The following is a 14,917-nucleotide window of genomic DNA, read 5'->3' on the forward strand; positions in this document are numbered from 1 at the left end:
GCTGTAACTTTGCGGGAAGGAAATGAGGGAATTCGATCAGGTTTTCGCCAGTAATGATCAACTTGAACTCGGAAGCACAATGACGCAATCGCAGAACATGTGACCGATGCAAAAGGGCACTAATATCATCCATTTCCGGTACAGGTCACCTGGGGTCGGTTTAAATTAAATTTGTTAAAATACATGATCGATACGGTTGCATAACGATCAAAACATATATCAAAGGCCGTGTTTGAGGGACTGCACTGATTAAATCTTTTCAAGTGATGACTCGCGTTGAATAGCGTAATCGGCTCATCCCTCTTGAAGTTTTGAGTGGATGAGGATTTTTTGTGTGGAATCTCCTATTAGTAGCTGGTGGTACAGGGATCTTTAAGAATGATTTCTTTTTGAGACCTGTGTGCAGGGCTTGAAAAAATGTTAAATTCCCGGGAAGCAAGCAATATTTCCCGTGATTTATAGCATGTTTTTATATACAAAACACAGTTTCCATTCCCTCCAAACACCAACATTTCCTGGGAATGAGCTTCCCAAATTCCCCACTTTTTCAAGCCATGCCTGTGTGTATCATCATATAGGCAAATGATGTCGAAATTTCGTGTTTACAACCCAATGCACCACGCAATTGAATACGGTACTCCATAGGTCACCAATTTTTTTAAAGACATTAATAATTGCCTATTTGTTGTAACATGTATTATCTTCTCAATCTCAGGCGATCCTGACTTAGGCCACCCGAGCTACATATCGCTAATTCTACAAAATCGGGTGCCAATCCACTGTAAAAATTGAAAAAATAAAAGTTGTTCAAAAAGACCAGCTTTTTGTGTTTTTTAAGAGTAAATGTATCACTACTTTCATATGTAAAAGATTGCCAACACCACTTGCATATTTTTCTTTCAGGAGGTCATGATGTTTTTTAACACTAAAACTCAATGTAATGTGAGCTACATGTACGCTTACGGCTACAAAATGGGCTGATTTTACTCAATCCAAGGTCATAAAAAGCAAACTAAAGATCACTTGAGTGAAATGTAAACCCGAATTCACCATTTCATAGAAGTTTTAAAGATGCGTAAATGAGTGTGTAACGTAGCTCACAGTAACGTAGTTCACGGGTTTTTAATGTTTTTGATGTGATTCTAATATAAATGGGGTTCGACCACTGGTAGCTTTCACATATTATTAGGAAGTACATGTAATACAAGTGTATACTATAGAATCCTGGTAACGTAGCTCACCAATCTTAATATGGTCGGTCGAAATTTCAATGTTGACAACATTTCTATGCCAAAAATGCTACAGCATCACGATTTTTACTGTGATTTTTAAAAACCTATGAGTGTTTCCTTTCAAAAACCGCAAATTACATTGATACCTCTGTTTTACTTCTTTCCAATAACGTGTGTTAAAAAGGGGTAACGTAGCTCACAGCGTTTTGGTGGAAAGTGCAATTTATTTTAGAATTACACAAAGATGTTTTAAAATCACTAAAAAATAATGTTGATAAACAATAGGCCTATGATGGTGCGTTATCTAATTAAAAAACAACAAATATGTAAAGAAATCGCATTTATTCAAAGAAAATATTCAGGGTTAGATGTGACACTTGAGCAGTGGAAACGCATTTTTAGCGATTTTTGAGCCTTTGCAAGGGTTAATCAGGCTGAAGAAAGCATTTAAAGTATGGAAAACTATATATATATCCGTGTAGATCTCGTTGAGTTCTACCAGAAAAACAACATATTTGATGCCCTAAATGCTCGACAAAGTGTTTGTGGACCAAAGAATGGAAAAAAGGCTATTGGCACCGGATTTTGTAGAATGAGCGATAAGGTTAAAACTTCTAATCTATCAAATGTAACTTTCTCAACAAAGTTTTCAACTGTACAAACATACCTTTTATTCGGTCAAACAAACTTTGTTTTGTTCCAGAATTCATGTTTTTGTAGCTATCTTTGTAAAAGTGCTTTTCACCGGTGATACCGGCTCTGAAGCTTTCGCGATTTTGATTTGGTGGCGAAAATCATTCTGTTCATGTCCGCAATATCATAATTTTCTGGCTTCTCTTGGTAAAAATGTAGAATTCTTATCAAAGGCAATTGTACCATATATATTCATGAGCTTAGTAGTACATAGTCTACTAAAAATTTCCGAAATTTGGAACCGGGAGTCACTTCCACCTGTTGTACTACAACTTGAGAACAGGTCAAAGTCCTCAAACGTTCGATATCTGTATCACTTGTACAGGAAGTCAGGAATGGAAATTTCCACCCGTCCGGTCGCCAATTGCGAGTAAAATTGCAGCCGGTCGAGTAAAGTTTGAAATTCACCAGCCCGACTGGCGAGTAACATTTCACGGCCGGCCTAACCCTTACCCAGGCTCAGAGTACAATTTGACCTCATCAAATGTCGATTGTTCTAAAATAAAAGTGCATTTTCACCGTGATATTTTATCATATTCCATCTGTAGTTGCTATGATATTTTTTTCTTTTCAATTCTAAGTCAGTTTTGGTCAGAAACAGGTGCAAAAACATGCACAAACTCTGCCAATTTTCACAAAATTCTGGTTCTTCCGCACTTCTTAAATTAACGTTTTGTTGTCATGCTAAAACACTAGCACGTGGTGCCACAATAATACAAAAAATGTTATCATTTTGATTTTGTCTTTTAAAATTGCTTTTATTTATCGTAACAATAATATTAATAAAGGAAACGTAGATTATTTAGGAAAACATTAACTTAATATATTAAAAACTGTAAAAAATAATTAAATAAACATTAACCGCACGTCATCACTCGTCAGTCTGAATATTATTTCATCAATCGGGATTTCCCCGGCAAACCATCGTTCATGTAGGTCGTTACGGAAAGCATAAAAAAGTGCAAGATTTCCTGATGTTGCATACTTAAGAATGGAAATTTCTTATTTTTTATCATCAATTAATGATTAAGTTTTTGGCTTCATGCACACAAAGTGAGTTACGGATTTTAAAACACACGGCGGCTGTCGCGTCTTTCATGAGAAAATGGACCCACGAAAAACAGCACTGATCGCGATTTGGCGACCGTGATTATCGGACGAGTACAACTTTGTTCGGACGGGTAAATTTTTGGACCTACTCGCCCGATTGAAAAAAAAAAAAAGTTAAGTTCCATGCCTGCATGAAGTCAATCCAATATACCAGAACCAGTATAGTCAGAATTCCTACTGTCAAGAGAATTCATACATTTTGAGATTGATACTGCACTGAAAAAGAAAGCACTCAGTCAAGTCAACAATAAACATCTCTAAGCATAAAGCTGTTTATACTTTTTAATGTGACACGATCTGGTCCATGGAGGCCAAAGACAGCAAACTTGAAATTTAGATAAAGGCAAAAATATGAAGTAAAAATTTATGGAACACAGTAATGTGATTTTTTTAAATGTGTGGAAAGTGATATTGTAATTTGCAGTGAGTCTAAAGATGTTTCATATATTAATCAATATTATACCGGACACATCATATTTTATTGATTAGAAAAACAAATTATTTTCTGGAGTCAGGAGTAGATTTAGAAAGTATTTTAATATTGAATTTTTTTGTGTGTGTATGTTTTTTTCTTATTTCAGCAGTAATTCCCCGCAAAACATGTAGACCAAACCAATTGACGTTTGTGTTGTAAGATCAAGTAGCAAAGTAAGCCAATATTACCATCATGACAAGTATGAAGACTGAGCTAAGGAGGGGGCCTGAGGCCAACCATCCACAGGACAAGCATGGAATGTATGTCATGAACAAAATGAAATTTGGGAAGGTAAGTGAAACTAAGCTCTGCATATCCCACTACACTGTTGGTATGGGTTACACCCCGTCAGTCCGAAACACCGTCAGTCCAATTGTATTTAGTTTTTGTTGTGTCAATGCATGTACAGAAGCTCTGACCTTAGCGACTGCCTGCATGCTGGGACGCACTGTTTGTTTTCAAATGTACATGTCGTGTCTAAGAATTAAACATAGAAACAGTAAAAGGTGTGAAATAAGTTATAAGAGTAGACCTTTTTAGCAGCTAATTAGAAAACTTGCAAAATGTAGTTCAGAAAAATGTCACGTGCGGTAACTAGTACATGTGTGTAGTTTATGTTTGTTTTAATGAAAAGTTTTAATCTTGTTTTATTTGAAAAATTGAAAGTAATATACAAATTGCATCTTCTTGCTTTTGTTTTCTTTTTTCACAGAATGATCTACAGAAGAAGTATGAAGACATCCTTGGGCCACTGACATTGTTTGCTCCTTACTTTCATGAAGAAGGTAGGGGTGGTCTTTATTGTTGGATTATGTACCTACATACTTTGGTTTGAAATGTTTGAGTTTGTTGTGTGATTTTTGTTTAAGATATTCCAGAGCCAAGAGTTCTTTTTTTTTATAATATTATTATTATCATAGATAATAATGATAAATCCCCTTCATCATGTGGTATTTTAGATTGCTTAGAGTGTACATAACACTTTACATAGCCCAAGTGCTGTTTTTAATGGAAAATATAACATAGAGTAACTTTTATTACAAATACTATCAGGGTTGTCACTACACTGGTCGGTGCCGGTCGGTAGTAACCAGCACTCAGGCAGACCAACCGGCACTCAAGGGAATATGAGGACTTGCCAACCAGCACTAAAGTAGAGAAATTGTACTTTTTACCCTAAAAAACAGCTGGAAAGTGACACATGAGAGTATTTTGGACAAATATCATGGAAATTTAGCCGGCACTAAATTCAGTCTAGTGACAACCCTGAATACTATACATTGTAATTATAACATTATATGGACAAATCAGTATACATTATGCACAAATCGATCATGAAAAATTTCAAAAGATGATTGTTAATGTAAGTGTGTTTTTAACATGGATCTGAGTGTATTAATTTTACAAGAAGCACAAAGCATTTTGGTTAAAAGATTTATGATCAAATTCTTTGTGTTATCACATATTGGCATAATGTGAATAAATAAACAAATGAATTCTCGCTATTCGCAATAAGGGCGCCGCTAGCGGTTTGCGATGTAATCGTGATGTATCATGGGAAAATTGTGATGTATCATGGGAAAAGTCCGCGCAATACGAATATTACCATGCTATTACATAGGAACACGTGACAATATTTTTAGTTTGTCAATATAACGGTATTACACGCAAATCGATAAGAGAAAAATTAATTGTGCACATTTCAAATCACATTATTAAGTATTATTGAGTATCGATTCGCGTGTAACACCTTTATTTTGACAAACTAAAAAATATTGTCACATGTTCCTATGTAATAGCATGGTAATATTCAGATTATGCCGGACTTGATGTCGACCTTTTCCCATGATACATCACGATTACATCGCAAACTGCTGGCGGCGCCTTATTGGGAATAGCGAGAATTGCCATACATATCAGGTGCATAATCTTGCCCAGTTCAATTCCCCTCAACATTTTCCAATGTTCATTTCTTGATCAATTTTTTTCAACACCTATGTGATAACACATATTTTCACATACACCACTATGTGAAAACACCGGTGAATTCATCTTCATCAAGATGGGAAACTTAGAGGTATAATTTCATACATTTTGGGGGTATTTCAGGATTTTATTTGTGACTGCTGATGCTGCTACTTTTTTTTATAGTAACTATGATACTAATATCCTGACTTGGCAACTATTAGGCCTGGCATTTTCGGGTAATTTTGTACCCGGTACCCGCCGCAAATTTTGGTAGGGTAACGGTACTGAAAAAAAAAAAAAAAAAAAATTTTATTTTTTTATTTTTTTATTTTTTCGGTTTTGTAGTGTCCCTGGACCTAGACCTAAATGCTAGGATCATTCATGGTTGACCTAAAAAAAAAAAAAAAAAAAAATTTCAAGATATTTTGTTATTTTTATATGAAAATTGATATTTGTATTCATGTCATAGTCTATTAATGATTTCAAAATGTATTTGAAATTAATAGACTATGACATGAATACAAATTATCAATTTTCAAATAAAAATAACAAAATATCTTGAAATTTTTTTTTTTTTTTTTTAGGTCAACCATGAATGATCCTAGCATTTAGGTCTAGGTCCAGGGACACTACAAAACCGAAAAAAAAACTTAAAAAAAAAAAAAAAAAATTTTTTTTTTTTTAATTTCGGGTACCCGTGGAGAATATTTTCTACCCGGTAATGTAATCTCGAGCGGGTACCCGTTTACCCGACCGAAAATGCCAGCCTTAGCAACTATATTGATTTTCAAAATACCTGAGAAATTTGAGATAGCATGTCGTGCTCTGACTGTGTCAATGTATTTTTCCTTTCTTACAGTGCCAGATAAAATAGACATGGAAGTGGAAAGACCTGTTACTCCTATTGATGTAAGTTTTGCTGATATTGTTAACCTGTTTATAATATATTTTGTCTGTCTGTGGGAGTGGGGGTGTGTGTGTAGAGTGTTTGTCTGAATGCATGCATACATACTTGCGTGAGTAGAGATGCATATTGTGAGGATGATAGAAAGTAATATGTTTGAACACATATTGTCATAATGATTGATTCCTTATCAATTTATTTAACATATAAGCTCATTGAATATTAAAGCATAATGTACATTTGTAATAATTGATATGTCTTTTACTAATTATTTATATCTTGTCTCATATCTGCTATTATAGGAAAGTATCAAGACACCGCCAGTGACCTTCTCTGAGTTAGCCAAACTGATACGACGTCGTATAGCTGCTAACCCAGACATAAAGCACATCACTGTTGATGACCAGCAAACATTGGTGAGTACAATGTTAGGATCACAACACTGAAATATGTGTCTATTTGGATTTGGAGACTAACTGCCTTGACTAGACTAATTTAGATGGTGAGATAAGACTAAAAGTGCAGTGATGTATAATAGTGCAATATGCACACTGCACAGGGGTCAGTCCATATCAAAACAGATTGAGTGTACACCCACCCTCTTGGATTTTGCTCTCCTTTGGCTCAGGGGTACCTTTCATGGATCCCTAGGTGAGGTCACAAGAAAAAAATTCAAATTCAATTTTGTTTCCAAATGGCGGGCCATCTAAGTTTGGCGACCTTGACCAAAATTGGGAATTTAAAGTGTCCAAATGACAAAGCGCTCTCTTTGAGAGGCATTTTCTTCTTAATTAAATCAGTTGTGACCCTCTTTTTGAATGTGGTCACTCACTGGCTGTGTCTGAAATGCCTAATGCCAAAAGAGATTGATTTCGCAATGTCGTTGGGAGTTCAGGGAAATCAGCACTGCGTACTGTTCAAGCAAATTATCTTTGATTTTGAAGGACCCATGATAATGTCACAGTGCACTTATAGGTCCTAATTATGTTCAGAATGGATTAACCATGTGCCAATGTCTATGAGCAATTCAAAAAAGAGAAATTTCTAGACCCCTACAGAATTTTAGGCCCCCTAAAGTGGTTCAGCCACAAATGGCGCTTAAAATTGGCAAATTTTGACACCTAATAACTTTAGGTGTACACCAGATATGAATTTCTAGTCTTTTGCATCTGAAAGAATGTAGTCTAATGTTACTAGGAACATAAGATTTGTTTTGTATTATTTGTGTTTTGATACTAAGTTGATGGTCCCAAAAATCCCAATTTTTGAGTAATAATGTACAGGTTATGGGTACAAAATGTCAATTTCAACATACCCTTTTTCTATTTTTGATCATTGTCTTATTTATCCTGTTATTACATAGTTAACAACGTCCGATTTTGGTGTCTAATTATGTTTTCTTGCATGAGAAATACAACTACGCAACTTAAAAAACTGTACAAGGAACCAATGACCTCCTTATTACAATATGGACGCTTTTGGCAGACATATTGCAAAAGAGGGTCATCGGTTCCTTGTATAGTTTTTTAATTTGCTTAGTTGTATTTCTCATCAAGAAAACATATATAATTAGACACCAAAATTACTAAAATCAGACGTTGTTAACTATATGGTCAGAATTCAAAAGGTCGTTGACCTATGAACATTTTTTCATAGCGCCCTCCTGAAAGGTCTGACACAAACAAACTATACATTTTTGGAATCCTCATGACCATAGGAGTAATTTGATATATTACTTGACATAATTGGAAGCATTCTGAAAATTTGACCCCCATAACCTGTACTTTGCATGTGCATCGTTGCCAGGAAGTGCATTTTTGACCCCCTTAATAATCCATACAGAGGATTAGAAAGTAGTTTTTTCTTATTACTTGACTCGAGAGCAACTTGAAATATCAGGATAAATAATACAAATGGCTATAAAGTGATCAAAAATATAAAAAAATATCATACTAAAATTGGCATTTTGTACCGTATCCTGTATGCATGGTATGTTAGGCAAAAATGAAAGCGTCAACTTAATACTAAAACACAAAAAATACAAAACAAATCTTATGTTCCTAGTAACATTAAACTACATTCTTTCAGATGCAAAAGACTAGAAATTCATATCTGGTGTACACCTAAAGTTATTAGGGGTCAAAATTTGCCGATTTTAAGTGCCATTTGTGGCTGAACCACTTTAGGGGTGGCCTAAAATTCTGTAGGGTCTAGAAATTTCTCTTTTTTTGAATTGCTCATAGACATTGGCATATGGTTAATCCATTCTGAACATAATTAGGACCTATAAGTGCACTGTGACATTATCATGGGTCCTTCAAAATCAAGATAATTTGATTGAACAGTACGAAGTGCTGATTTTGACCCCTCTGAAATCCCAACGAAATTCAAATCTATCTTTTTGGCATTAGGTATTTCAGACACAGCCAGTGAGTGACCACATTCAAAAAGAGGATCACAACTGATTCAATTAAGAAGAAAGTGCCCCTCAAAGAGAGCACTTTGTTATTTGGACCCTTTAAATTCCCAATTTTGGTCGAGGTCGCCAAACTTTGATTGCCCGCCATTCATAAACGAAATTGAATTTGAATTTTTTTCTTGTGACCTCACCTAGGGATCCATGAAAGGTACCCCTGAGCCAAAGGAGAGCAAAATCCAAGAGGGTGGGTGTACACTCAGTCTGTTTTGATATGGACTGACCCACAGGCATAAACCCATTAGCCTCAGCACTCTTTACATGATTATATGGACTTCTGTGGCCCAAGACACACCACATAAACCATATAGTACCAATCAGGGATTTGCAGCTAAGAAGTGCACACCCTGAAGGATAATATAGTAGTTTTATGTTAGGATGCTTTATTAAACCCTCCAATTTCACACAATGACCTCAAAATAGATGGTGCAAAGTTATTTTTGTCATTCATTACCGTTTTTTGTACAAAATCCTATCTTTCCTTCGTATTATTTGCTGGAAATTTTTCAATTTATTTAGTGGTCATCCCTCATTAATAATGGGCAAATCATGACTACATGACGTCATTGGCGTGGATACAGGGCATTTTTGCTATCCATATTCCGGGGCCCCTTGATTAATTGATTAATTTGACCGTTGACTGCGGTCAAAATCAGAATTTTCTCTTGACCCACCAAAGGCTGACAGTAAAAATAGAGCTCAAGTTTTCCTTGCACTGTATCTTCAAATCTGTAGGCCCTATTTTTCCATATTGGCCAGCATGCTTATAATTTATATCATCATGATTACTACGCTTTTTAGCCTGCCTTGAGCATTTTGTTTAAGTCTGGCACTGCTGGCCCAACCAAGCATCATGCCTGCCCGGCATCATGAGCGCGAGCATGCAAGTGTCTCTGCACGGCGCGACCGTTTACCGAGCATGCGAGGACCGTTTAAACAAACCGTTTGCAGAATGATCCGAGAAAAATAGAATAGAATGATGCTCTAAAAATGAATTTAAAAAACAGTTCCAGGTTTAAATTACCTAGCCCGAGGTAGCCTACTCACACCGTCACTACGATGACTGACTTTCTATGGTGAGGAACAACAAATGCTAGGCCTAGCTAGCATGCTGGGCCCCCTGTGCCATGATGTTATTCGGCTACATGATATTTGTTAGGCCTACCATTTACAAAATGATTGCGAATAAATACCTGAAGAAATTAATTGTTTATATTGTCAGGAACATGGGAAAGAACAACCAGCATGCCCGGCCAGCATAACTATTTATATAGGTCCATGATATTTTGAGCTTCATAACTATTTATAGGGCCATGAATGATATTTTGAGCTTCAAATTACCATACAAAATAATAAATAGGCCTATTCAGTAATTTTCTCATCTGGATGATAATAAAAATCAAGATTCAGATTTTGTTAGTGGTTTTAAAGCCGAAAGCGGACGTGTAATTTATTTTACAAACAAAATATAAGATTTATTTTCCCGTTTTGTCAATAGTCCACCATGCACCATACTGCTGTTTTCCTGGGGTTTTTTTTTTTTTTTTTTGGGGTGGGGAGCCGTGTTCCCGCTCGTCCACAGTTGCACTGCACACAGTACGACAATACTCTCGAAGAGAGGAATTATGTACTCACCGGTAGAAGAAGAAATGTTTAATTTCAAAAATATCTAATTGGCAATTTTAATGACTAAATATCCTTCGAGTACACAATAACAAATTTGTATTTTTACACCTTCACTGGGATGTTTTTGGGTCTTAAAATATTAATTTAATTGTAATATCGTTTGGTTCCTGTTGTTGTTGCTATTTCTTGTTTTTGTGACTCGTCTATTCTTTTGTTTTTTTCCTGTTTGGGATTCCCCAATTGTATTTGTTTTGAGTCACGTCATACGATGCAATCATAATTTATATTGAGAGCAATAGACGATTTCCGTAATTGACCACTTCGTCGCCGTTGGCGGCGTTTGGCTCTGCTAACTCCAGTTTAGCGGAACAGAAACACTGAAAGCGAGGCCAAAGATCAAATTACATACTCCCAACTATGCAAAGTTAATTTGCTAAGTAAATATAAGGACTATCTAGCTGAGACTAGATACATAATGTAGTACAAGCACAATAGAAGTATATTATGTTTAGCATTTTGCTAATTTTAATCTGCATAATTAAACAGGGCTCGTGCATTGGACGCATTAACATCTCAGCTAGCTTGCATTATTGAGCCTAATTTCTCTCGCAACAAGTGATACGCATTTATTAATACATAAGTGCAACATAGGCATATAGCCCAGAATATCAGCTTGCATCATGATACTACTTTGACATACATTAATTGTGTAAGTAAGCGTAAACACACCTCCCTTGTTAGGTTCGTAGAGCTTCATCAGTGTTTGGTGTATTTTCTCTTTTATCCTTTGATTTTGTCTTTTTAATTTCAGGCTGGTGTCATTATGGGTGAAGTCAATTGTTTGTGGCCAGATATGAAACGTCAAGTGGATGATCCATTCTTGGTAAGCAATAATTGCTAAAATTGCAGCAATACCCTTAAAGCCTTAATGTACGATTTCCGTCAAATTTTAATTTTGTTATTCTTTATTCAAAATGTTGAAATAATATTAGTAATAACTGAGGGGAAGTGTTGATGTCCATTTTAAGTTGAATTAACAAGGTATTAGTGAAAGAAACCACACTGGTTATTTTGGCCATTTAACATGCAGTTCTATGGGAGGACATATTATCATAATTTTTAAATTATGATAATATGTCAAACTTTGCTCTCTTGACCTACAAAGACAACAGATGTGACCGATTCCATTTTGGTGCAAGTTGGGACATGTGTAAACATGTAAACAAAATCAGGTTTTAAAAAAATTAACCAATTTCATATTATAAGATCGTACATTATGACTTTAAGCACAATATAGCATGCAGTTATTATCATTTACAAAAGTTTTTGCTGAATTGAACATTACTACTGATGTGTCAAAATAAAAAGTAAATTATAATTGTTAACAGAGTAGCAGTGTTATTATAAAAACAATAATTTGTTCCCTATTACGCTTTCCTGTGCTTCATGGATAACACCCCGGGTTGACTCAGTACAATGAACATAAAGGGATGCATGGGTCACATTTTTGATCATCTGGTATATATCATAGACCCAATTAAGTTTGGATAGGTCTTAGTCTCAATCTTAGAAGGTGTGGCCTTGGTTTTTGGTATTGGATGGGCAGATCTTGGTCTAGCCTCGACTACAGCACTGAATCTGTTTTCTTAACCATGTATTACTTTTTTCTTGTCCTTGATACTATTTAGACAGTGGTTGAGAATAAAGAATTACAGAGGAGGATCACAGTTCATATAGTAACAGTATGTCAACAGCTCTTCCAACACTTTGTAGAAAAAGCTCAGTGTAAGTCAGCTATTGTAAAATTAATGGCATTTTCTTTGTTTATTTTCATTTTTGGGGTTTTGCAACTTTTATGGCATTTTCTGATAAACATTAATCATCCAGCTCATCAAGTTTCCTAAACTCACTTTGCAGCATGTCTTTATATTTTAGTTGAATAGAGGCCGTCAGCCTTTTCCACGGGATCCGCCATCTTGTGGGTACGGCCGTTCTGCATGTCATGTGTTAGACATTTATATGCCCTCGATTACGCGGAAGTCGCAGCGTGTGACGTACCTCATCAGTCAAGTGTCAATGCGGTGATCTTGGCAACAAGGCACTCTGTACCCACAAGATGGCAGTGTTGACGTCACAATGACTACCTCTATTGGATATCAGTTTTGAAGTATGAGTCTTTCATCATCTTTTTTTCCAGTACTTAACCAAAGGGGAGTGTTTAGTGGTCCAGCTAACATGAGCAGATTAAAAGCACAACTTTCTATAGATGGGAATAAATTGTAAGTATATACACAGTACACACATTTGTTATAATGGTATTCTCAAATCACAGCAGCATCTGATGTCCTCCAATATATCCTGCCTAGCTATTCCCAATATATATCAGATGAAGACTGTACAGTATGCTTAATATACTAATGCTAAAGATTTGAATGCACATACAGGTGGAAAACCATCCTGGTTATGGTTTGATATCAATTTGCAAACTTTTCCAATGTTGCATCAAAATATATGTTATTACAAAGGGGCAGTCTGCCGCCTCTGGTCTTGCCTTTGTACATTTATTGCAACATAATCATTGACAGCAGATTTTGTAGTTCATGTGCTTATTATGCATAATTCTGGTATCCTTTTATGACAAAAACTGACAGTTGAAAAAAAAAAAAAACCTGCTGTCAACATGCACATCATTGCCATAAATGACTTTTCAGTGTTGTTAGTTTGTTGTACATCAAGAGCCAGCTCTTTATTTGTAATGTGTTTTTAGAACCACCAAACCTTTAAAATTAGCAGATAGGCAAGGTCTACTTGTTTTCTGTTGACAATGGGCAGTCTTCAGCGAACAGATCTTTTCAGAGCCATCAGTAGGCAAGGGGTGGCCTACATGTCTCATTCTTAGGTACTTTGTCCTGAAGAAGTCAGAGCTACTCCTGACGAAAGCTTGACAGTTCTAAACTTGACCGACGGCGAACCCGCCAAAAACCCACGAAATGTGTAGTTGGTTGATATACTAGCATAATGCATATTGCAAACATAAGCTAACTCTAATTCTCTTAATCATTTCATGTTTCCTCATGCATTTGACATGTATAAAGGCCTAAAATGTTCATTGCTCAAGTTTGTACCTTGTGAACTCCAGCATTTTGATACTAAAAAAAGTATATGTATATTGGATTATAAGAATCAGCAATAATATAATAATTTGACTACGTCTTTTTCTCACCAGTTTAAATGTTTTAGCCATAAGAAGGCACATAGTAGCTGATATTCGTGGGGATTTATCAGAGTCAGAAGAAGACTTTCCCATGGATCTAGCAGACACTGTGCAGTCAGGATTTGTGCCACTCTCTTACCAAAAACTAGTAAGTTAGATATATTTAGGAGGTATTTTTTCATTCCATAAGGGAGCTGGTTTTAATCTCCCGACTAATATAGCATTTAGTCTTACCATGCAGGATGTTTCTTACATTTCGTAATCTATATACTTGACAGATGTGTCAAAGAGGAATGATTAATTTTTGTGTGCCTAATTTCATCATATTTAATTATCCATTACCTTAAGGGGGTACTACACCCCTGCCCAATTTTGTGCCCATTTTTGCATTTTTCTCAAATATTATAGCGCATTGGTGACAAGTAAGATATGTATATTATAGGGGCAAGGACTACAACTAATGCACTAGAAATTTTATTTCAGCACAGACAACAGTTGTGGAGTTACAGTCCAAAATGAGGGAAAACCAGTATTTGATAAATAAATCAATAACTACTTGCCTTGAGTTGCTGAATTTTCAGTGCAGTAGTTGTGATCCTTGCCCCTATAATATACATATCTTACTTGTCACCAATACGTTATAATTTTTGAGAAAAATGCAAAAATATGCACAAAATTGGCCAAGGGTGTAGTACCCCCTTAACTTCTTTATATTCTACGACACCATAAATTTGGAGTGGGAAATAAAATGTCTTTCCGTACTACATTAGACTAACAAGCAATTGGATCTAGGTTCTACTTTCAACCAATATGTTTATATTTAACACCACTCTAATAGCATTCTGCTTGTAATTTTGAAGTACCAAGTACTATCAAGAAGCAGAAACAAATAAGAACTCTTTTAGTCCTTTCAAGTTTAACTATTCTCCTATACCATTTTTCACCTGAACTTTCACACAGAGGCAGCTGTGTCACTCGCACATTTATGCAGAGTATTATAAGTGTGTGTACCACATCAGGATGGAAAATGGTATAGTAATGCAGTTTAAATGCTGGGATCACTTGACATATCGACTGTTTGAAGCGCAAAACTTAAAGTGCAATTTTGAAATCAGTCACTTTTACACTGGGCTATCATGAGCATTGTATTGTACACGTAACACCAATATAGGCCTTTACTTACACAAATATAATCGCAGTACATGTTAAGTCTGATCTG

The 14,917-nt window shown here is 35.6% G+C and overlaps 1 protein-coding gene across 2 annotated transcripts in view; it reads left to right on the top strand.

Moving 5' to 3' along the window:
- The window catches only part of LOC140159004 (coiled-coil domain-containing protein 87-like), a 100,087-nt gene that overhangs the window by 3,931 nt on the left and 81,239 nt on the right, over positions 1-14,917 (top strand). For both annotated transcript variants that reach the window (XR_011859842.1, XM_072182313.1), the window contains exons 2-9: positions 3,617-3,801; positions 4,223-4,295; positions 6,338-6,387; positions 6,685-6,798; positions 11,296-11,367; positions 12,173-12,269; positions 12,682-12,763; positions 13,711-13,846. Coding sequence is in view for 1 of the 2 variants with exons in the window: in XM_072182313.1 (XP_072038414.1) it covers positions 3,703-3,801; positions 4,223-4,295; positions 6,338-6,387; positions 6,685-6,798; positions 11,296-11,367; positions 12,173-12,269; positions 12,682-12,763; positions 13,711-13,846 (723 nt within the window). In the remaining variant the exon portion in view is untranslated. The remainder of the gene's footprint in view (positions 1-3,616; positions 3,802-4,222; positions 4,296-6,337; positions 6,388-6,684; positions 6,799-11,295; positions 11,368-12,172; positions 12,270-12,681; positions 12,764-13,710; positions 13,847-14,917) is intronic.

The sequence above is a fragment of the Amphiura filiformis genome, chromosome 8, assembly GCF_039555335.1.
Source record: "Amphiura filiformis chromosome 8, Afil_fr2py, whole genome shotgun sequence".
In the NCBI taxonomy this organism is placed as follows: domain Eukaryota; kingdom Metazoa; phylum Echinodermata; class Ophiuroidea; order Amphilepidida; family Amphiuridae; genus Amphiura; species Amphiura filiformis.